At 47.4% G+C, this 21,922-nt stretch overlaps 1 protein-coding gene across 1 annotated transcript in view; it reads left to right on the top strand.

The window, feature by feature from the left end:
• Positions 1 to 21,922, top strand: part of GMPR (guanosine monophosphate reductase) — a 47,113-nt gene that overhangs the window by 10,966 nt on the left and 14,225 nt on the right. Inside the window, exons 3-6 of the mRNA XM_072814249.1 lie at positions 633 to 716; positions 3,661 to 3,834; positions 14,133 to 14,214; positions 18,626 to 18,732. Coding sequence (XP_072670350.1) covers positions 633 to 716; positions 3,661 to 3,834; positions 14,133 to 14,214; positions 18,626 to 18,732 — 447 coding nt within the window. The remainder of the gene's footprint in view (positions 1 to 632; positions 717 to 3,660; positions 3,835 to 14,132; positions 14,215 to 18,625; positions 18,733 to 21,922) is intronic.

Here is a 21,922-nt window from a genome sequence, read left to right as displayed (position 1 = left end):
TGTGTACACAAAGCTAGCATCACCCTGCGAAGTTGCCCTGAGAAGGAAAGGAAATGAAATGGTACACAAAGTGCTTGTGCAAAGTGTGGATGTTGGACTGGGTTGGTAGTCCTAGATTTGGGATTAAAATTCGTAGCATTCCCTCCATGAAGAATAGCAACTACGTGTTGGGTTTAGCTTTTAGCAAGATCTGTTCAGACTTGAACCCAAAGGAAAGCTTTCAGGTATAAGTCGAGGTCCTTCTGGGCTGGCTAAGGAGCAGATGGCCCTCGAGCACTCTTAGGGGCCGGGCACCTGCTGTCTGCTGGCCTGGGCCTGACTCAGGCGGTGGGCCAGGACAGGGCTCTGGGAACCCGTCCTTTCCCTCCCTGGCCTCTTGGCAGATCCTCCTGAGTCCTGAATGCAGTGTCGTCTGATCAGATTAGAATGGAAACCACGGTTGTGTGATTTTACCGGCTACACCTTCTTCTGTTTTTTGGCTTTCAGCATATTTAAAGCAAATTAAGCGTGAACTGGCAGGAACACCCCATTCTTTTGTGTTGTCGGGTTACCTCGGCACATTAGAGGAAGTAGAGCGGAGTCAAGTCAAGTCACTTGACTTCTTGTCCTAACAGTGCTGTTTTCTCTCCTAGCACTCCATGTTTACAGCAGTTCATAAGCACTATACCCTGGATGACTGGAAGCTCTTTGCTGCTCATCACCCAGAATGTCTGCAGGTAGGACTACACCCCAGTTATAAATCACATCTCTTGCAGGAGGGGAGAAAGACTTCAGGATAGTCCAAAGGATTTGAATTGGCAGCAGATGGCCATGCAGAGTCCCTAGAGAGATCTGTGGAAAGTCAGTAGTGGGCCTCTGCCCTTCATCGTTGCCAGGGACTTGCCAAGAAAACTTGTGCAGGATCCTATGTTGAAAATATTAAGATTTCTCTAACAGGAATATCTGTTTTTTTTTTTCCCTTGAAAAATTTTGTGTTATGTCATGAGGGCCTGTGGAAGACCTGTGTTTCCTGCAAGGGGTGCATTTTGGTCTGAGCAGGCCTTTGATGGAGGAAAAACATCCAATTATAACAAGTTGTTTTGGAGTCGAATAAGCAATATGTCCACTAGGTTGGCTGTAATCAAAAAGACAGATACTAATGAGTGTTGGCGTGGATGTGAAGAAGTTGGAGCCCTTCCGCATTGCTGGTGGGAATGTAAAATAGTGCAGCTGCTTTAGAGCTCAGTTTGGCAGTTACTCAGAAAGTCAGACAGCAGAGTTACCATTTGCAAACCCAGCAATACCATTTCTAGGTGTAGACCTCACAGACAGAAAAATACGTGTCCACACAGAAACTTGTACACAAATGGCATTATTATAAAGGCAGAAAGGTAGAAACAACCCAAGTGTTCATGAACTGATGAATGAATAAAGAAAATCTGGTATGTCCACAGAATGGAATACTACTCAACTGTAAAAAGGGGTAAAGTCCTCTGATTCATGCTACAACTTGAAGACATTTTTGCTCGGTGACAAAGCCAGACATGAAAATGTTTCTGCTTATGTGAAATGTCAAAAAATAGGCCAACCTACAGAGACAAAGGAGATGAGAGATTGGCTAAGGCTGGGGAGGGTGGGAGTTTGAGGGTACAGGCCAAAGTGTGTGGGAGTGACAAATGTTTTAAAATTGTGGTGGAGGTTGCACAATGCAGAATAGACCGAAAGCTACCGAATTGTGCACTCTAAATGGGTGGATTTTGTGGAATGTACTGATAGTTCACTAAAGCTGTTACTAAAAAAAAAAAAAAAAAAGGCAGTTTGAAAATAACAAAAACTTTTATTATGCAGCACACCTGACTTGCCACCTGGCACATTTGCGTGGTTCTGAGCCAGCGCCACCAGAGAGGTTTTCTTTGCGTTGGAGACGCTCTCCTCTGTGATCAGATTGTGTCTGGAAAGTGACTTCATATTATACTGCTTTTGAGGTTTTACTGGCCCCTTTGTCTCCTTGGCTGTGCCGAATGTACATTTTGATTAGTGAGAAGGTGGTTTTGGAGATACAGTAATTCTGGCTCAGTACCAAGTCCTGCATTTTTTCCATATCATGTTTGAATGAATATTAATTGCTTCACCTTTTTTCCTTCCCGTAAGAAGCTTGGAGAGTGATGATTTTTTGCAGGGGAGGGGAGCGGGCCATACCTCTGACTGCTGTACGGGAGCTTTTGGCAATGTGTTGTTAATTAGAACCTTGTCCTTCATTACCGCGCGCGATCATTTGACTTACTGCTCTGCCTCTGACCAAATTAAAGGCTAATTAAAAAGAGGAAAATGTCAAAAACTTGGTAACATTGAGAGAAATGAACCAACCTTGAGTTCCACTTGCCAAACTTTAACAGAAAAGGGAGGGAAAATAGGAAAGGTGACAAAGCTCTAGTGGGAGGGATGGATTGGGCCAGCACTGGGCAGACTGGCAGCGGGAGGCGTGAAAACTGGTGTAAACACAGAAAACTGGAATAAACATGTATCAAGTTACCAGGCTGTTTACATTCAGCATCTGTGTTGTCAATACATTGTTGCAATTTTAGGGGCATCACAAAGGATATTCAGATATGTCCCCCCAACTTGTGGCTCCTGGCTTAGAGAAGTGACATAAAATACAAATATTCTTTTTTTTTTTAATTTAAGATTTTATTTATTTATTCATGAGAGACACAGAGAGAGAGACAGACACAGGCAGAGGGAGAAGCAGGCTTCCTGTGGGGAGCCCGATGTGGGACTCGATCCCAGGACCCCGGGATCACAACCTGAGCCAAAGGCAGACGCTCAACTACTGAGCCACTCAGATGCCCCTAAAATATATTCTTATAAGAGGTGAGATGGTGACCCTGAGCACAACCCCAAGATTTAGTTACACTAAGGCATAAATTACTAAAAACAAATCTTCCAAAGTGCAGATTTTCACAGAAGCCGAGGGGCGGGTTGGAGAGCCTTGGTGCTGTGGTGGTTGGGGAAGAGGGTATTGCTGAGGGGGCTGTGGTGGCTTCAGATGTAAACACAGACAGGTGCAGCTGGGAAAGATCATTTTAGGCTCGTCCGTTCTTGGACCTTTTGGACATTTTGCCCTTTTGATAGGAGCCCTGAGTGTTGCAGTTTTTTTGTGTAGGTTATGATTTGCATGTTGTCACCGTATTGTATTGAGAGCAAAAACACAGATAGAAAGGAGTTTTATCAGAGGAGTTTGAAACATCCTCCACTCCCTCCTGGTCCCCACGTGAGCTGCTCGGGTGACCCACAGCTCTGGTGGGAGGAAGCTTGTGTCAACTGGCTGCCCCTCATTCTTCTGTCTCCCATCTTTTCCAAGAAGAGCAGAATTCGAACCAGCAGCTCCATGGTTCAGAGTTCCACACAGCTCGAGGAAATTGAGGAAAAGCCAAGGACTAGGTTTCCTGAATAATTAAACATCTGATCACTGGCCAGATTCTGTGGCCGAGAGTGGATCTCCTTTTTACCTCCGCTGTTGTGTGTTTCTTGAGCGGACCCACTGCAGGTGTATTATTTGGTCCACATAGACCTCAGAGACTCACTGCACTCTCAGAACAGCAGAATGGGTGGAGGCAGGGTCTGACTTTTGGATGCTACTCCCTCCTCACATCTGGTGCCTCTTGGTTTATTTTGGTACAGCACGTAGCCGTGAGTTCGGGCAGTGGGAAGAGCGATCTGGAAAAGATGAGTGGCATCTTGGAAGCGGTGCCGCAGGTCAAGTTTATTTGCCTGGATGTGGCCAACGGGTACTCAGAACATTTTGTGGAGTTCGTGAAGCTGGTGCGTGCCAAATTTCCAGAACATACCATCATGGTAGGTATAGTGGAACACCCTCTAGGTGGGGGGAAAGCAGAAAGAGGGCTGTTCAGCGTGTTGGGGGAGCTTCTTACTGAGATGAGTTGCGAATCATTACAAAAAGAAGAGGCAGAGGCTATGAAAGTATGCGGACTGGCTCTCCATAAAAACTAAAGTCCAGATGAGCATCACAGGGTGTTGGCTTTTTATATCTACCCACCAGCATCAGATGTTTCTTAGCATGGGATACCTTTGAACAAAGGTCTATGTCACCCCTTACTAAAGAGTTTATGTTTAAAAAAATGAAAATAGCGCAGTTGGGTTTGAGTGTAACCATTTGGGGTCATCTGTAGCCCTCTCCTAACTTGCCAGTAGAAAACTGTCTTGTAACAGGTGAAATACCCCATGTGAACAGGAGTCCAAGTGGCCCACTATTATTTGCAAATCAGCTGTGGAGTATTGTTTTGTCAAGACCTTTATTCTTGATTTTGCCTGCCTTTTGTGTATCTTCCTAATTACGAACACCTTCACTGGTCAGAAAGTTTATTTGCTGTTGCCAGGAAAGGCGGACTTACAGACAAAGGGACTAGAAGCTCTTGGGTTAAATGTGGGTTTTCAGAAAGTCTGCATTGTTATTATATGTCTCTCTACTGGTCTTAGTTAATGTGACAATTATGGACCGTCCACTAGATAATTAACCTGTGTCTCCGCTTTTGATAATTTTGCATTTTTTTTCTCCTTGAATTTCATCATCACAAGGAAGTTGGGACACAGGAATTCCTTTTATTAGTGGAGTTAAATCTTTCGTTAAGGATTCACAAGGATTTTTAAGATAAGTATTTTTATGCTTTTCAGTCCTATGAGAAGAAAGGATTAAGAGTTGTCCCAAGGTCAACCAGCTGTATGGTATGAGAAATCGGGTGGGAGATCAAAAAAATCCTTTTATCCTCCAGAGTAGTGCTGCAGTGTCATTTTTTTTTAAACTATTTATTTATTCATGAGAATACACAGAGAGGAGAGAGGGAGGGAGAGGCAGAGACACAGGCAGAGGGAGAAGCAGGCTCCATGCAGGGAGCCCGACATGGGACTCAATCCCGGGTCTCCAGGATCACACCCCAGGATGAAAGCGGGGCTAAACCGCTGGGCCACCGGGGCTGCCCGCTGCAGTGTCATTTTAAAAAAGATTTTATTTATTTATTTGACAGAGGGAGAGAGAATGCACTAACTGGGGGAGGGATAAAGGGAGAGGGAGAAGTGGACTCTTCACTGAGCAGGGGGCCACCTGGGGCTCAATCCCAGGACCCTGAGATCATGACCTGAGCCGAAGGCAGATAGATGCCTGACCGACTGAGCCACCCAGGTGTCCTATGTCATTGTAGTTTTTGATAACAGTAATACTGCTTTTTGAGTACCCCCAGGCTTCAGGAGGTTCACATCTGTTCTTTCTCTTCCACATAGTGTTTCTCTAAAGAACAGGAATTTTCCTGAATTTATCACAGATGAGGAATCTTGAGTCTAATCTGGTCTTACACTTTGGAGTGTTCACAAGGTCATATCAATACCGAACAGCGAATCGAGGATTTGAAGCCAGGCGGTGCATATCTAGCACCTAGCATCCGGAGGCTCTTCTGCCCCCAGTCACCTGTAACTTTTTCTCACGCGGGAAGGAACAGAGAGCTGGACTCCCAGAAGAGCAGAAGCCCCCGCCCAGGCCCTTCGCTGGGACCTGGTACCCCTAACCAGTATTTGGTATTGAACATAAATTCTGTGAAACACTGAGTGGCACTAGAAAGAGCATGAAAAATGTTGTGTTGACCAGGAGAGGACTCCTTTATTTATTCCTTGTGGAGAGAAGGAGATAAAGCAGGCCCAGGATTGCTGTTGGTGGGTCTCCTTATCTGAGTTAATATGGTCTAGATCTTCCAGATCTTTCTAGTTCACCTCATGTGTTAATTGTGCTGGGGATAGAAGTGACTACTGATAAACTTAGAAGTTGTATTTTACCTCCACTGGCATTTAGGGGGTATAAGGGTTCATTCTGAAGGGTTAGGAATCAGAAATGACATGGGTTTAGTAAGGCCATTCAGTGGTTCCCCTTTTTTTCCTCTGGTAATTCTTGCATTAAATTGTGAAATAGAGCATACGTACAGACAAGTGCTTGGAACATGGGTATTTAAAAGATAGCACTTTCCAGTGCCCCTACACTCAGAAGCTCCTATTCCCACAAAAGACAAAGCCCCACCTTGACTTTAGCCATCATTTTTTATCCTCTCGGTGTCTTTGGTTTCACCACTGCTCATGCCTTCTTAACGGTATTTAACCGTGCCTGCTTTTGGACCTTTTATAAGTGGTAACCCTGCTGTGTTCTCCTGTCATGTTTTGACCAGTAGCATATTGAGATGCAGCCACACTTTAGGTAAGCTATGTAGTAGGTATTCCATTGTTCCTAGAACAAATCTTTATTTTTTTTAAGACTTTTAAAAAAAATTTTATGTATGTATGTATATGTTTATTTATTTAGAGAGTGTGAGTAGGGGGAGAGAGAGAGGGCGAATGTCAAGCAGACTCCCTGCTGAGCTCGGAACCCAACTCGGGGCTGCATCCCACGACCTTGAGGTGATGACCTGAGACCAAATCAAGAGTCAGATGCCCAACCAACTGCGCCACTCAGGTGCCCCAGGAACAAGTCTTTAATACTGTTGCCCACCTGCCCCCACCTGTCCCTTCCCCTTGTTCTACTTTGTCGCTGGTTGTGACACCGTTAGAATCGCTAAGTTAGTGCCTCTGAAGTTGGTGTGTGACCACATGATCCCAGTCACACTGAGCAAGTCACATAACCTCATTTCCCTCACCTATGAAAAGGGGGTCAAGGATGATAATAATGGCTGGAGAATTTGGTGGGTCGGGGAGGCACGGGGATCAGATGGTGTGATGTGTGCACAGCGCAGTTTTCACAAACAATTGTCTGTTGGTTGTGCGTACCGTTGAGGACAGATGCCCGAAGCACTGATGAGAGATGGAAGGGCTGATGGAGAAGAAGAATGGAAAATGGGATGGGAGAGTATTCATTTTTGTTTTAAGAAGTTGGAGAAAACAGGTACTCCTTCTCTCAAAAGAATACGTGATTGCAGAAATCAGTGAGAGTTCCAGAACTTTCTATCATATACTCCCAACACTTGCCTGTGAGTTTCAGCTCACAGCTGGCCCTGCGGAGAGCTGAGGCAAGTTGCCCGTTGTGGAACCCAGAGAACTCAGTGGCGTTTCACCCCTCAGGGATGCAGACCAGGGAGCGGGGCAGTGCAGGAGGGAGGTAGGCTGGTAGTATGGGGGAAAGAGCGTTGTCACCAATGCAGACCCTGGGAGTTGCCATGGGGATGAGGTTGGGAGGGAGAGATTGGCGCAGAGTTCCCACGGCCCTCTGGGCAGCCGCCACCAGCAAGTGCCTCTTTAGCATCTGCTGGTTGGCTCTGGGATGTGTTTTCATTGTTCTGTTGGTTTCCCCAGCAGTGAACGGGGACTCTGGCGAGCTAAGTACGTTATTCCCGAGGCGTTCTTTGCTTGCACTGACCCCTGAAATCTGGGATTCATTTTGGAAACCTTCAGTATTCTTAAAACCCTTGGTTTGGGGAAGTGTAATTTCTCTTATGGCTTATGGATGCATTACCATTTGTCCAATGTTTTGGAACCAAAAGATATATAATATGGATGCTGAGTGTCATCATGATCGCTCCAGGACAGTGAAGGAGAGGGGTGCTCACAAATGGTCTTGGTTGGGGCACCTGGGTGGCTCAGTCAGTTAAGCATCTGCCTTTGGCTCAGGTCATGACCCCAGGGTCCTGGGATGGAGCCCCTAGTGCGGCTCCCTATTTAGTGGGGAGCCTGCTTCTCCCTCTCCCTCTGCCTTCCACTCCTCCTGCTTGTGCTCTCTTGCTCTCTCTCTGTCAAATAAATAAATAAAATATTAAAAAAGAAAGAAAGAAAAGAAAAGAAATGGTCTTGGTTGAGTCTGGAGGTTCCGGGCGTCTACGGCAGGAGTAAGATCTGGTTGTTCCCTGGATTCCCGTGCACACCCCATTTCCTTGCCTTTCACCCAAGGCACACTTTGCCACATGCAAGGAGGGAAGAAGCAGCGAGTTTTAGGAAACTTTGGCAGAAAAGGGTCCTGCTGGCTGGTAGGACAGTGTAGTAGATCCTAGAGCCATTTGCCTGGTGGCTTTCAGAGAGGAAGAAGAATAACCTGTTACTGTAGGAAAAGGCACTAGCATGGGTGAGGCACTTCTAATGATCTCAAATCTTTGAGCACGGCTGGTAGCACCTACTTTGATTGACGCGAAACTCATTTTAGGGAGCTCAGGGAACTTTCTGAGAATCGCACCACCAATAAGTGGGCTTGGGGTTCGGAGCCAGATCACCTGCCCCCAGGGCCTGTGATCTTCCAGTTATACCGCACTGCAGCCGGCAGCCGTGCCAACTTGTTGGGACATAGACGTCCCTATACAGCGTCTGAGAAACTGTTTTGTGCTAGTGGCTCTTTGTGACTTGGTCCTGGGGAAGTAGGTCTGTAACACCCCAACCGTTCAGAGTAGACTAGAGGCCCAGCTCCACGCCCCTGGGAAATGCCACCTTAACCAGTGTGGACTGGTCCTCAGGTAGCCATGGGCACAGCCTCAGCATTTCTGTGCGTGGCCAGTGGCTCAGTCACCTGCACTCAGGATCAGACACGTTTCAGAGCCACAGGGGCCACCTTCTCCTGCTCTATCCCTCTTCCCAAGGAGGTGGACACTCTGTAGAATTGCTTGCAGGTGGGCAGCCTCACCTGTGGAGTGTGGAGCCAGCCTCGCTGAAGTCCAAGGGAGTGGTTAGCCGGACAGCGCCCTTTAGGCTGAGTTGCCTGGATTTCCTGATTTTACCCTCTTTCTGGAACTAGTGTGAACTGGAACTTGGCAGAAGCTATGAAGGGCCTCAGATCCAGGTGATGTTTATCTTTGGGAGTTCCGTAGTAAACTTAGTTTAATGCACCATAAAAGATGGGCATTACCTTGATAGCTTCTCTTACTTCCTGCTTCCACAGGCAGGTGTAGGGACATTTCTGTGTGCCTAGGAGAAGGTACTAGCAACAGCATATCAGCACTGTATGTCAGGAGTTGGCAAACTGCTCCACAGGCCAGATGCAACCTGTTGCTGTTTGCCAGCCTCTGCCTTATATCATCCTATAGAAAGGATTTTTCTTGTTAGGGGTCCTCAGCAGAGCCAATAAAAGGTGGGTAGAGAAGTTACTGTGTAATAGGTACTGAATTTCAGTTAGGGATGTTGCAAAGTTTTAGAGACGGATGGTGGTGGTGACTGCACAGCATTGTCTGCTTAAAAATCGCTAAAAACAGTAAGTTTTATGTTCCTTGTATTTGACCACAATGAAGTCAAAAAAAAAAAAAAAAAAAGGAGGGGGAGCAGAAGAGCAATATTATAGAAACCATTCTTCTAAAGTGGAGGGACCTAACATTTCACTGAGCACAAAACTGAGAGCTGGGCTCTGTACTAGGAATTGAATAGAACTTTCTTTGTAAACCTTATCGTGACAACACGAGTGGGTGTGGCTGGTCCCAGGTCATAACAGGAGAAATGGAGACGCAGGGTTCTTTCCTAGTTGCCTGGTACGTGAAGATCTGCCAGTAGACCCCAGGTCTTTCTGAACTTAACTGTGACTTAGATGTCTGGGTCTAAAGGAAAGCTGGAAAAATTGGGGCAAAATGGTCTTGGTTTTGGTTTTGGCCCAGAGGACCCCTTTAGTCGTGTTGCTTTTTATATTCTTTTCCCTGGGCCTCCACTCTTCTCCTTGACTTTGGAGGGGCAGTGGTTGCCAGCAGAGCATAGGAGCTAGAGAAGTGTCGGGGTGGGGGTATGGTTCCTTGGGACCCACCTCCTTGGAGAGTCCAGAGCTTGTGCTTTGTCACAAATGCCTGGGCAATGAGCATGTACTACAGGTGCGCCACGTTCTGGCCGTGCTATCTGCGCCACACAGGAGGTGTTTCAGGCCCAGATAGGCTGGATCCTCCCTAATCGCCCTGGCTGGCTCCATACCCCAGCATCACCCTCACAGCACCCCAAATCGCCCCAGGCACTGCTTCCTGGGCGGGGCCTGGGGCCAGGCCTGGGCCTGATCATGTCCTGCTGTCCTTCTCATGTTTGATTTTTGCCTTTCTCTTCCCCTCCCTAGTTTTGCCTTCCTCTGGCTTCCCCTTTGATGAGGCCGCTCTTTTGCTCCTACAAATGGAAACTCACCCATCCTGCCTTTTTCTTCAGCATTCTTGTTGAGTTGTCATCATGCTGGAAGTGTTTCTTGGTCACTCTGGGTTTTTCCATACAGCAGCTTCTCTGCAGTGACTGCCTTTCAACCCCAGTTAAAGAGCCACACAGGTGGCCGAGGGGGGACGTGGACACCTGTGCAAGCCTCCGGCCACCAGGACAGGGTCACCTTCCTCCTGCTTTTTTTTTTTTTTTGAAAGATTTTATTTATTCATGAGAGACACAGAGAGAGAGAGAGAGAGAGAGAGAGAGAGAGAGAAAGGCAGAGGCACAGGCAGAGGGAGAAGCAGGCTCCATGCAGGGAGCCCGATGTGGGACTCGATCCCGGGTCTCCAGGATCACACCCCGGGCCAAAGGCAGCGCTAAACCGCTGAGCCACCGGGGCTGCCCTTCCTCTTGCTTTTAAACTTACTTTGAATCTACGTGGTTGGCCCTGATACATCCATCACGAACTGACTCGGATTCATTTATCTTGAATAAAGTGTAGGCCCTTTAGAACAAAATGATTTGTTGGCAGCACCAGAACAGGGTGCTATGTGGGGAGCTCAGAGTAACTTCCTCTGAATCATGTATGTATATGTGTATGTATGTATGTATTTTCATTTTTAGAATTGATTTTTATTTTATTTTTAAAATTTAAAAAAGGCTTTCTTCTTTAGTAAGATCATCAGCGAGGAAGAATTGAGAGCTTGGAGTCTTGTTTCTCAGGTTCCTATTCTTTCTCGGCTACAAAGTTTATGTTGGTCCTTGTGCTAAAACAAAATAAAACTCAAAACTCAGCCATGAGTTTAGTTATAAAAGTCATGTAGTTCCTGGGGCACCTGGGTGGCCCAGTCGGTTAAGCATCCAACTCTTGGTTTTGGTTCAGGTCATGACGTCAGGGTCCTGGGATCGAGTCTTGGCATCGGGCTCCATGCTCAGTCAGGAATCTGTTTGGGATTCTTTCTCCCTCTCCCTCTCCCCCTCCCGCTTGTGCTCTCTCACTCGCTCTCTCTCTCTCTCAAATAAATAAATCTTTAAAAAAATAAAAAGTAATGAAGTTCCTACTGTAAAATCCAGAAAATTTTAAAGAAGAAAATTAAGTAAAAGTTGTGTAATTCTTTCATTTATACATAATTTGTTAGCTTCTTGGTGTATGTTTTCACATAGACATATACTTGGGGTTTTTTTTTTTCATTGTTGTTTTTACTTTATTTATTTAAAAATTTTTTTTTTAATTTTATTTATTTGTTCCTGAGAGACACAGAGAGAGAAGCAGAGACACAGGCAGAAGGAGAAGCAGGCTCCATGCAGGGAACCCAGTGTGGGACTCGATCCCTGGACCCCGGGATCACGCCCTGAGCTGAAGGCAGATGCTTAACTGCTGAGCCACTCAGGTGTCCCACATCATTGTTGTTTTTAACAAAATTGAGATCCTGCTGTTTTCTTTTTTTTTTTTTTTAAGATTTTATTTATTTATTCATGAGAGAGAGAGAGAGAGAGAGAGAGGCAGGGACACAGGCGGAGGGAGAAGCAGGCTCCATGCAGGGAGCCCGACATGGGACTCGATCCTGGGACTCCAGGATCATGCCCTGGGCCAAAGGCAGCACTAAACCGCTGAGCCACCCAGGCTGCCCATCTTATTGTTTTCTTCTCCTTTCCCTAACATGATACTGAAAGCGATTAAGCAGTCCAATCTTAAAAACCTCATGTAGCTGAAAAACATCAGATTGTTGAACATTACCATTTTGGGTAATACATTTGCAGTTTTGTGCTGTTAGAAAGAATATACATTCTTGTAGTTAAATCTTTGAGCTCAGCTACGATTATTCCCTCTGGAGAGGATCCTGGAAGTACACTTACTAGATGAGAGAATATGCGTATTTTTGCATTTGCTCTGTATGGACAAATTGCTTTCTAGGAAAACTTGTACTACAGGAGACCTTGCACGGGCAGAGAAAAATAGTGTCTTCTTCCTCTTTGGTATTAAGTGATTGTAGTCCTTGATAATTTAAGTGAAAAGTACTACCTCAGTGATCTCTGATTTTATTTTATTTTATTTTATTTTATTTTATTTTATTTTATTTTATTTTATTTTATTTTATTTTATTTTTTTGATCTCTGATTTTAAATGTGATGATTAGTGAGGGTGAACACTTTCCCTGTGTTCATTGTCTACTTTAATTCTATTTTTAGTTTGTTCACATCCTTTGGCAGTTAATCTGAGGTGTTAACATTTCTTTTGCAGATTTGGGAGAGCTTTTATATTAGTAACCTTTGTCATAATTGCAGGATTTTTCTCTGCCACGTTTTCTCTGACTTTTGTTGATTGTATGAGTGTGTGTGTGTGTGTGTGTGTGTACACATCTTTTTTTCCACTTTTATGGTAATTACAAATCTTCAGGGTAGTCTAAATATGGGGGGAGGCACAACTTTTGTTATTTATTTTTATTTATTTAAATTTAATACAATTTTTAAGCTTTAATATAGCATATCATTAGTTTCAGAGAGAGAATTCAGTGATTCCTCAGTGAGAGCACAACCTTTCATTTAACTCTTGAATCCGCGTGAAGCTAGTTTTGGGGAAAAGTATGAATGAGAATTTATTTCTTTATTTTTATTTTTTAAACGATTTTCTTTGTTTATTCATGAGAGACACACAGAGAGAGGCAGAGACATAGGCAGAAGGAGAAGCAGGTTCCCCACAGGGACCCCGATGTGGGAATCATTCCCAGGACCCTGGCCCTGAGCCGAAGGCAGATGTTCAACCACTGAGCCACCCAGGTGCCCCTGAATGAGAATTTATATCTTGTTTCTGAAGATCCTTTTCCCCAGCTCTGTTGAAACCTTGTTCTCCTCTTCATCAGCATGTGATGCTGCTCTCATCATGCATGATATTCTCAATAAACTGGTCCTTTTCCTAAACTGTCTAGCATGTTTCCATTTTCCATTGGCTGTTGAATTAGAGTAGCTTTGAGCCGTCCTCATCAATCTTTTTAAGATACTTTCATATAGAGTTAAAAGTCACTTTGTCAAGTTAAAATAGGAAAATACCCACCCAAGACCCATCCTCACCAAGCCCAGGAATGAACTCAATGAAAGGACACTGGGGCTTCAATGCAAGAAAAAAAAAAAAAAGGATGCATTTCCCAAATTTAGACTTCGTACCGTTGTGAGAATTCAGTCAGGCATCTTACGAGGTACCCCATGGACCAGCTGAAGAATCCACAGGGCAATGAGTCATAATAAAAAGGTCTATTTTCATGCTCCTTGGCTCCTGCAGCTTGTCTAAGCTTCAAATCAGATGCATCCTTTCAGTTGTCAGCCTCTGCCACATTCTGGCTTCCGTGTTTGTTCTTAGGGCCACAGCCTCGTGTTCTGAAATCAGAGCAAGCTTCGGTGCTGTTGTTCCCTAAAGGCTCATGTGTCCTTTGGTGTCCAGGTGGGAACCACCAACCCTGGGGTGGACACCCAGGCACTTCTGTCGTGTGATGATCACTGGGGTTTGTAATCCTGAGCCCCTGGAGTTCCTAACAGTTCTTCAGGGGTATTAGAGTCCCTGAGACGTTTTATGCCAGACAGTGGAGATGATAATCATCTGACCAAGCGGTTCGTTGCTTATTTTCTGTATTTGGGTTCTCTGTAGGATTTTGTCCATCACAGACATGTTCAGAAGCTCTGCCCCAGCAAGTCTCTGGTCTTTTGTAGTACGACAATTAGACACCTGGCATACCTTCTCCTGCTGTCAGCTCCCCCAAATGTGGTCTCAGGTGTCACATTCTGTGTTCCTAGTCAGTAGAGCAGGAAACCAGGGAAGTATCTTGACCCACCAGCTTCAGATTTGATCTAGAATTCAGACCTAGATTCAGTGAATCTAGATGCAGTCCATTGCCCACCCCACTTTTGCCCCCCCAGGCCTCCTGATGGCTTCAGGATGTGTTTGACCATGTGTCCAGGTGCGTGGCCCCTCACTCACTCATCTTTGTATTACCGGGAATAGTTTGTGACCATGGGCTGTGTTCTTTCTGTCTCAGGCAGGGAACGTGGTAACAGGGGAGATGGTGGAAGAGCTTATTCTTTCTGGAGCGGACATAATCAAAGTGGGTGTCGGACCAGGTAAGACTTGCTGGGAAGCACAGCGGAGGCTGTGTGGTGGGGTGCTGCGGGGGTGAGTGGGGTGTTTGGGGAGGTTGGAGATGTGGCCAGAAGGGAGCCCATGGGTGACCCGGCCACAAGCATAAAGCCCATTTCTTTTAGAAGCATCACACCACTTTTGGAAGTTGAGCTTCCAAAAGAAGCTCTTTTAGAACATATCATGGGGTCTCTTTCTGATCCAGGGAACGTCTTAAAGGAGCTGGGGTGTGGGTAGAATGTGAGGTCCTGGTTTCAGAGTGCTGGAGTGGAGGAAGAGAATGCAGATTTCCTTAATGACCCCATATACCTTGAAGAAGAAAGCAAGGGGGTTGAAGAATCAAGGGGACAGTTAATGGACACAGATGACTCAAGTTTCTTTGAAGGTTTGATGGCCCCTAGACAGTGCACATAGGCAGGAAGCTGAGCCCACATTTGAATTTGACCCACGGCCCACTCGTTACCACCCCTGGATCCACACCTGATACTTATCCATTTCAGATTTTGCCCATAGCCTCTTGGGCAGCCTCTCCTAGGACCACCCATTGGCGTCTTCAGTGGAGGGACAAGCTAGGGCACTTCTTTTTCTTTCTTTTTCTTTTTTTTTTTTTTTTAAGACTTTATTTATTCATGAGAGACACACAGAGAGAGGCAGAGCCATAGGCAGAGGGAGAAGCAGGTTCCCTGCAGGTAGCCCAATGCAGGACTTGATCCCAGGAACCTGGGATCACGCGCTGAGCCAAAGGCAGACACTCAACCACTGAGCCACCCAGGTGCCCCAGGCAGGGCCTTTCTGTCCTTAGATTGGCCAGCTCCATTGTCTCCTGGGCCAATTTGGCATTCACCTTCCCCTTTGGTTATGCGTGAGCATGAGCTTTCATGTTTTCAGATTCTTCCTTGCACATCTTTCTACTAAACAAACACTAAAGTTGGAGAGGAGGAAAGAAGATATACATATTTCAGTTGGGAGTTTAAAAAAAAAACACAGCAAAGATTTTTAAAATACCGCCCACCCAAAAGAACACTACCGAAAAAGGAAGCAAACCATAAAGCCGTGTGAGAAGAGTGTGGGAATGGATTCTGGAGGCAGAAGACATGGTTGTGTTGTGACTCGGCACAATCATCAGCCTTGAGGGAGCAGGATGTATATATATGAAGAGAGTCATCCCTTCTTAGGGAAGAAGTCTTGTAGGCTCACCAGCATACTTGAGTGACCTACAGGGAAGTTCTCAGGATTGGGCTTTTGATATTGCCTCTTGAGGCAATTCATAACATATTCCAAGCAAGAGAGAAGACAACTCTGTTTTTTTTTTTTTTTAAAGATTTTATTTATTTATTCATGAGAGACAGAGAGGCAGAGACACAGGCAGAGAGAGAAGCAGGCTCCACGCAGGGTGCCCGACGTGGGACTCGATCCCGGGTCTCCAGGATCACACCCTGGGGCCGAAGGTGGCGCTAAACCACTGAGCCACACAGGCTGCCCAACAACCCTGGTTTTTACTGAGTGTTGGTCATTTTTGGAAATTCAAAGAGAGACTAAGACCCAGTTCTTACAAGGAGCTCCCCACTTAGCATGGGCTGTAATAGACGGAACTAAGAATAGAATAGGCTGTTAATAGGCCAGGAAGACTCTTCCAAAAGCAGGACAGTCCCCGGGCACCTGTTTAATCAGAAATAGCAGCTGGGTGTCTACTAGCTGCCGTTGTGCTGGGTGCGTGCTGTACAGGATGTCAAGGTGTGGAGGCGGCCGCCTTGGCTCTCAGAGCTGTTCTTGATGCACTTGATGTAATCCTGAGCGTTCGGCTGTACTTGTTTCTCTCCTGCACATTCTCTGCGTATAAGCTGTTTCCCCAGAAGAGGTGTGGTCCTCCCATCGTGCTGCGTGTACCACCCACCCAGCGCCCAACCTCAGCCCTGGCAGGGCTTTCTATTAGAATGGATGGGACTAAAAAGTAAGGAGCTTTTTCCGAGTCACTTCTTTAAACTGATTGGAGATTACATTTAAATATCATGAATTTGGGGCAGCCCGGGTGGCTCAGCGGTTTAGCACTGCCTTCAGCCCAGGGTGTGATCCTGGAGTCCCGGGATCGAGTCCCATGTCGGGCTCCCTGCATGGAGCTTGCTTTTCCCTCTGCCTGTGTCTCTGCCTCTCTCTCTCTCTCTCTGTCTCTCTCATGAATAAATAAATAAAATCTTTTAAAATAAATAAATGTCATGAATTCTTCAGAGTAAAAAACACTGGGGGGGTTCTCTCTTTGTGAATGACAGCGTGAAGAATGGGCACCTGCCCCTGCCCCTGGGGGAAGCGGCATATTCAGTTTTCTCCTTTTGCCGTGAGCCTTGATCAAGGCCATTCCCATGCCTTGTTTGCAAGTTCTTCCTTGGCTCTTTCCAGGGAGGGTGATTGGCCTGACCTCTGTAGGTCTCTCTTCCTTGGCTCTTTCCAGGGAGGGTGATCCCTGCCTTCCTGCGAGGATCTGGCTGTGGAGTGGGAGAGGAGAGAAGCCAGTTACGAACCAGAAATTAGGAAATGAGTTCAGCCTTGCACAATGCGGGTCTAGTGGCTCGGGCAGAGGGCGCCTTGGTGGGGACAGGAGCTTGCTGGCTCCAGGGCTGTGAGCAGCACACTTAAGGATGGACATCAGGAGCTGGCTTCTCATGCCCGGCAGAGGATGGATGCAGGAGGAAAGGGGTCTCCCCCAGCCTTCTGGTTTTTCTTGTGGAATCCAGGCCTGGAATTATTATTATTTTTTAAAGATTTTATTTATTTATTTACCTATCTATCCATGAGAGACCCAGAGACACAAGCAGAGGGAGAAGTGGGGAGCCCAATGCAGGACTCCAAGGTCCCGGGACTCCAGGATCACGCCCTGGGCTGAAGGCGGATGCTTAACCGCTGAGCCACCCAGGCGCCCCTCCAGACCTGGAATTCTAGACCTGGTTCTCTGTCCGGTCCTGTCCCGGAAGAGCTGGGGAGAGACCTGAGGGGGTGGGCAGGAGAGGAGGCTGGGGTTCCTGGTGCCTGGTCCTAATGGCAGTGGAGTTCAGCCCCATTGATTGAGCTGGGAAACAGTGTAGCCACAGGCATGTGGGTGACTCATCTATTCTTAAGTTCACGCATTCTTTTGGTGACTATTTATAGCCACCTGCTTATGTACGAGGCTCTATTCTCAGCACTGGATCTACAACAATGACTGTCCGTGGAGCTTACCATCCAGCAGAGAAAACAGATCCCCTGCATTCTTAAACAAATAATTATTTAATGCCTCTTTTTGAAGTGAATACCTGTGGAGAACAACTCCCCCGAGGTAGTGACATTTAAGATAAAGCCTGAAAGATGAGAAGCATTGGCCAGACCAGGGGTTGGTGCATAGGGAGGCCTTAGACAGAAAGTACAGCATGTACAGAGAATCCCCTCTGCCAGAGGACCTGGAAGGTGGGAGAGGCTGGAGTGTGGGGAGCAGGAGGGAGAGACAGATGGCAGAGGAAGGCGGCAGCTGGACATTCGGGAGTTTGTCCTGCGTGATGTTCGGGTACAAGGGGTGCTCATTGGCTGGGAGGGAGGGACAGGACTTGAGCCAAGGGGTCGTGTGCTGGAGATGGTGGTGCTCTGGGCATGACTTAGCCTGGACTGAGCTGGGACGCTACTCTGTAGATGGGTCCACCAGGACAGGGGATGACCGTGGGAAAGGCAGAGGTCAAGGAGGGGCGCAGGGGTCCAGGTGGCTGGTCCTGAAATGGAAGCTGATTCTGCAGCCCAGGCTGGATGGGGACCCTGGGCAGGGTGGCCAATCATGCAGCTGAAGAGGCTGGGGTCCATCGAGGACGGGACTGGGTGGGAGAGGGTGCAGAAATGGGGTAAGTGGCGCCCCCTCCTCTCCAGGGCCTACTGGGGGTGCAGGCCCAGCAGTTTTCACCTGTCCAGCCACTTACTCTCCACCACAGCCTGGTGCTGTCAGCGTTTCCATTTCCATTCCATAGGCAAGGCCGAGAGGCTCAGAGAAACTGGAAATTTGACAAAAGTTGAAGGTCAAGAGGCTGTGGGAGGAGCCTGAGGGGTCCCTTGAAGTATAGAGTGGTTTTGCAGACAAGCGAGGGACACAGGAGAAGGATGGGAGTAGTGTAAGCAGGCAGAGGAGGGGGTGATGTCACAGGCGGGTGATGGTGACGGGGCGTGGGGCAGAGGGCATCTGGGCATCAGTGGTTGACCGTGATGAGGACCAGAAGGGACGTGCCCAGATGGTGTGGTTATTACCACTCCCCTCCCCCCATGGAAAGGAAGATCACCCCCAGGAAATTGGGGTGAGGGTGAGTGCTGGTGGCAGGGGCTCATCTTGTGTCACCACCTGCACTTTCTCAACCATCTCTCTTTGGGTCCCCTTCTCCTGCCACCTAGGTTCCGTGTGTACCACCCGCACCAAGACGGGGGTGGGCTACCCCCAGCTCAGTGCTGTGATCGAGTGTGCGGACTCTGCCCACGGCCTGAAGGGTCACATCATCTCCGTAAGTCTCTGGCGGGGCAGGGAGCTGGCTTGGGAACCCCCGGGGCTACAGGGAGTCCCCTGCTCCTCGACCCCGAGGAAGCCTGTTTCCTGGCTGCCCTCCATCCAGATGGCATCCCAGTGGGCCTGGCCATGACCCGGGCACCTTGGTCACAGCAGTGACATATGGCAGAGACCCAGGCCCTGCTCCCCACTTACTCTGCACCAAGGGAGGCAGGCACATTGGTCAACAACTGCAGACTGTCGGCGAGGTGTTGGGGGGTCTGTGTGGAGCTTGGAGAGGATGGGAGGGCCATGTAAGAGTTGGCTACAGAGCACCCCGGCCTGCATGGATTGAAGAAGAGAAACCCACTGTCTCGTGGGTCTGGAGGCCGGAAGTCTGAGATCCAGGTGTCAGCAGGGTCCCCAGGGCTATGGGAAGTCTGTGTTCCCAAGCTCCAGAGCTTCTGGTGTTTCCTTGGCTGGTGGCACCATAGCTCCCATCTTCATGTGGTGTCCTCCCTGTGTGCGTGTGCTTGCATGTCCACATTTTTCCTATTTGTAAGGACACCAGTCGTGTTGGATTATGGGTCACCTCCTCCAGATGACCTCATCTTGGCTTATCACATCTGCGGTGCTGTCATGCTGCCAGCCACCGGTCATGGGTTGCCCGACTGAGAGCACATCAGTGGTGTGTTGGGGGCAGAGGTGGGATTTCTGTGGGTTGAGAAACCTATGGATAGAGGTGAGGAGAGGCTGAGGCAGTGATCTAACAGCACTTCCACGAAGTTCTAGGACCGCAGCCTGAGACTCAGCCACTGAACATTCAGGATTGAGTGAATGAATGAGTGCCAAGTTAGTATCCGTCCTCGACATAGCCACCGTTCTGCACCACCTTTACTGATGCGACTACCATTCACAGTCAAAAGGACGTATCCTAGCTCTCCCCTTCCAGATAAAATGCTCAGAACAGGACAGAACTTGTGGGATAAATAGGACAAACTCACAACTATGGCTTCCACTTATATGTGTGTGTATATATAATATATATAATTTCTTTTCTTTCTTTTCTTTTTTTTTTTTACAAATTCTGAATTCATGGTGTAATTTTAGTGGTTCTATAACAAAGTTGACTCATGGAATATATTAAAATAAATCCTCATACCTTGGTACAGTTCCTAAGCCAGGGTCCCACGTTAAATAAATTGATAGGTGATTTCTTTTTTAAAGATTTTATTTATTTATTCATGAGACACACACACACACACACACACACACACAGAGGCAGAGACACAGGCAGAGGGAAAAGCAGGCTCCATGCAGGGAGCCCAATGTGGGACTCAATCCCGGGACTCCAGGATCACGCCCTGGGCCGAAGGCAGGCGCTAAACCGCTGAGCTACCCAGGCGTCCCAAATTGATAGGTGATTTAAAAAAATTTACAAATGCATCAAATTACATATTCCTGTGGAATGATGCCTTGGTGACTTCAGCTCAGCACTTCAGTACATTGATGTGTGGTTTCTGGACTTGCTTTAAAGAGTAATAATACTCTTTAAAAAGCCCTACCTGCACCTTCCCTCATTTTGAGCCTTATTTTAGCATCTGAGTGTTGTAGCTGTTGTTTTATCACTGCTAGGGGCCTGGCCTGACCTTGCAGTCCAGTGCAGATTTCCCGTTCTCCTTCCAATGCTCCCTGCGAAGTTTTCATCCATCCATCCATTCCCTGAGCAAACTTTTATTGAGCATCTACTGCTAGAAGTAGAGGGAGAGGGGAATGACTGAAATGACCGAAGGTTTTGTGGTTGCTGAGCATTCTGAGGCCCTGTACTCATTACCCCTTCCTTGAGCTTTGCCCCAGAGCACAAATGAACACCCGTTTATTGTGTGTAAAAGGTTGAGTGCAGTGATCCAAGTCACTGCAAACAGCATCAGTCTCCAGGATGCTAGTGGCTCTCAGGTGTTCGCCGGGGCCTTGTTCTGGGCTGGCTGCATGAGCATCACCAGGGAAGCTTTCTTAAAAAGACATGCCTGGACCCCATCTTAGCAAATATGACTTTTCAGAGGGTGGCCACAAAAGTACCATACGTAATTAATCATAGATCTCTATCACAGGACAGTTTCCACCATCAGGAGTCTGCATCAGAATTCGGACCCCGTACCATATATATTCCTTGAGTGGCCACTATTTTTCCAAATCCTCGAGCTGTCAGATGAATGGTTCTGCTGTGAACGTGTTCTGAGTTCCCACTTTTGTAGCCTTCTAGAAATCTCACACCTGCTTAGTTGATAGGACCATAGTTTGGGGTCCGGGGTAGGCTCTGCTTGCACCACCGGCCACTGCAAATCAGCTTGGGTTCTCTCTACATAGCACCACCTCGTTGATAAGCTTATTTTAGCAGTTCTCTCGGTGTAGTGGCCAACATCAGTATCAACTGAGAACTCGTGGGACAATCTGGGGCCTGGGCCAGACCTACGGAATCAGCAGCTCCGAAGGGGAGTCCCAGGAGTGTGTTGTCACAAGCCCTCCACGTCGTTGTGATGTGCTCTCAAGTGTGACAACTGCTGGTTTCTGTAGTGGAGGCTCAGCGTACCCTGGTTGGGTCCATGTTCAGAGCCGGGTCTTACCTGCTGGCGCCCAGGGAACGGCTTCTCTGAATTTGTCAGTTAGGGACAGTGACCGCCCAAGGCTTGTGGTTGGGTGCTCCCAGGTTCTCAGTAACAGTGAGAGATTTCCCAGAAAGGGCCAGACCTTCAGTGTGTAGCCATAAGACCCGACGAAGTTCATGGACTCACACGGGATCAGCCCTCTCGACCTGAGCTCATTCCTCCTGGCCAGCCGAGAGTCTTGGGGTTCAGAGTTGCCTTGTCTACTACTGTCCCTCTGTCTGATAGCGTTTCACAAACAGATTTCTCCCGCTTGCCACTCATCCCTAAACCCACTGGAAACCCCTCCGGTATTTTGGATCTCGCTCCTCTGCCTAGTTGCCTTCCAGCTGTCTCCTATTACACTTTGGTTGCTGAATTAGCACATCCATGCTGTTGAAAGTCAGAAAAAGGAAGCCACTGCAGGGGGCTGTTAGCAGGTTGAGTTGGGTTACTATTTATTGTGGCCGGCATGGGGTTCTGAGAGGCAGAGAGCTGTAAATTCAGGACACCCCCTGTGTAGGTGAAGATTAAAGTGTGGCTGGTTAGTTTTGTCTCCTCATCGGC

This window comes from Canis lupus, chromosome 37, assembly GCF_048164855.1.
Source record: "Canis lupus baileyi chromosome 37, mCanLup2.hap1, whole genome shotgun sequence".
NCBI classification, from domain to species: domain Eukaryota; kingdom Metazoa; phylum Chordata; class Mammalia; order Carnivora; family Canidae; genus Canis; species Canis lupus.
Note: the sequence above shows the minus strand (reverse complement) of the source record. Positions and strands in the feature narration are given on the sequence as shown.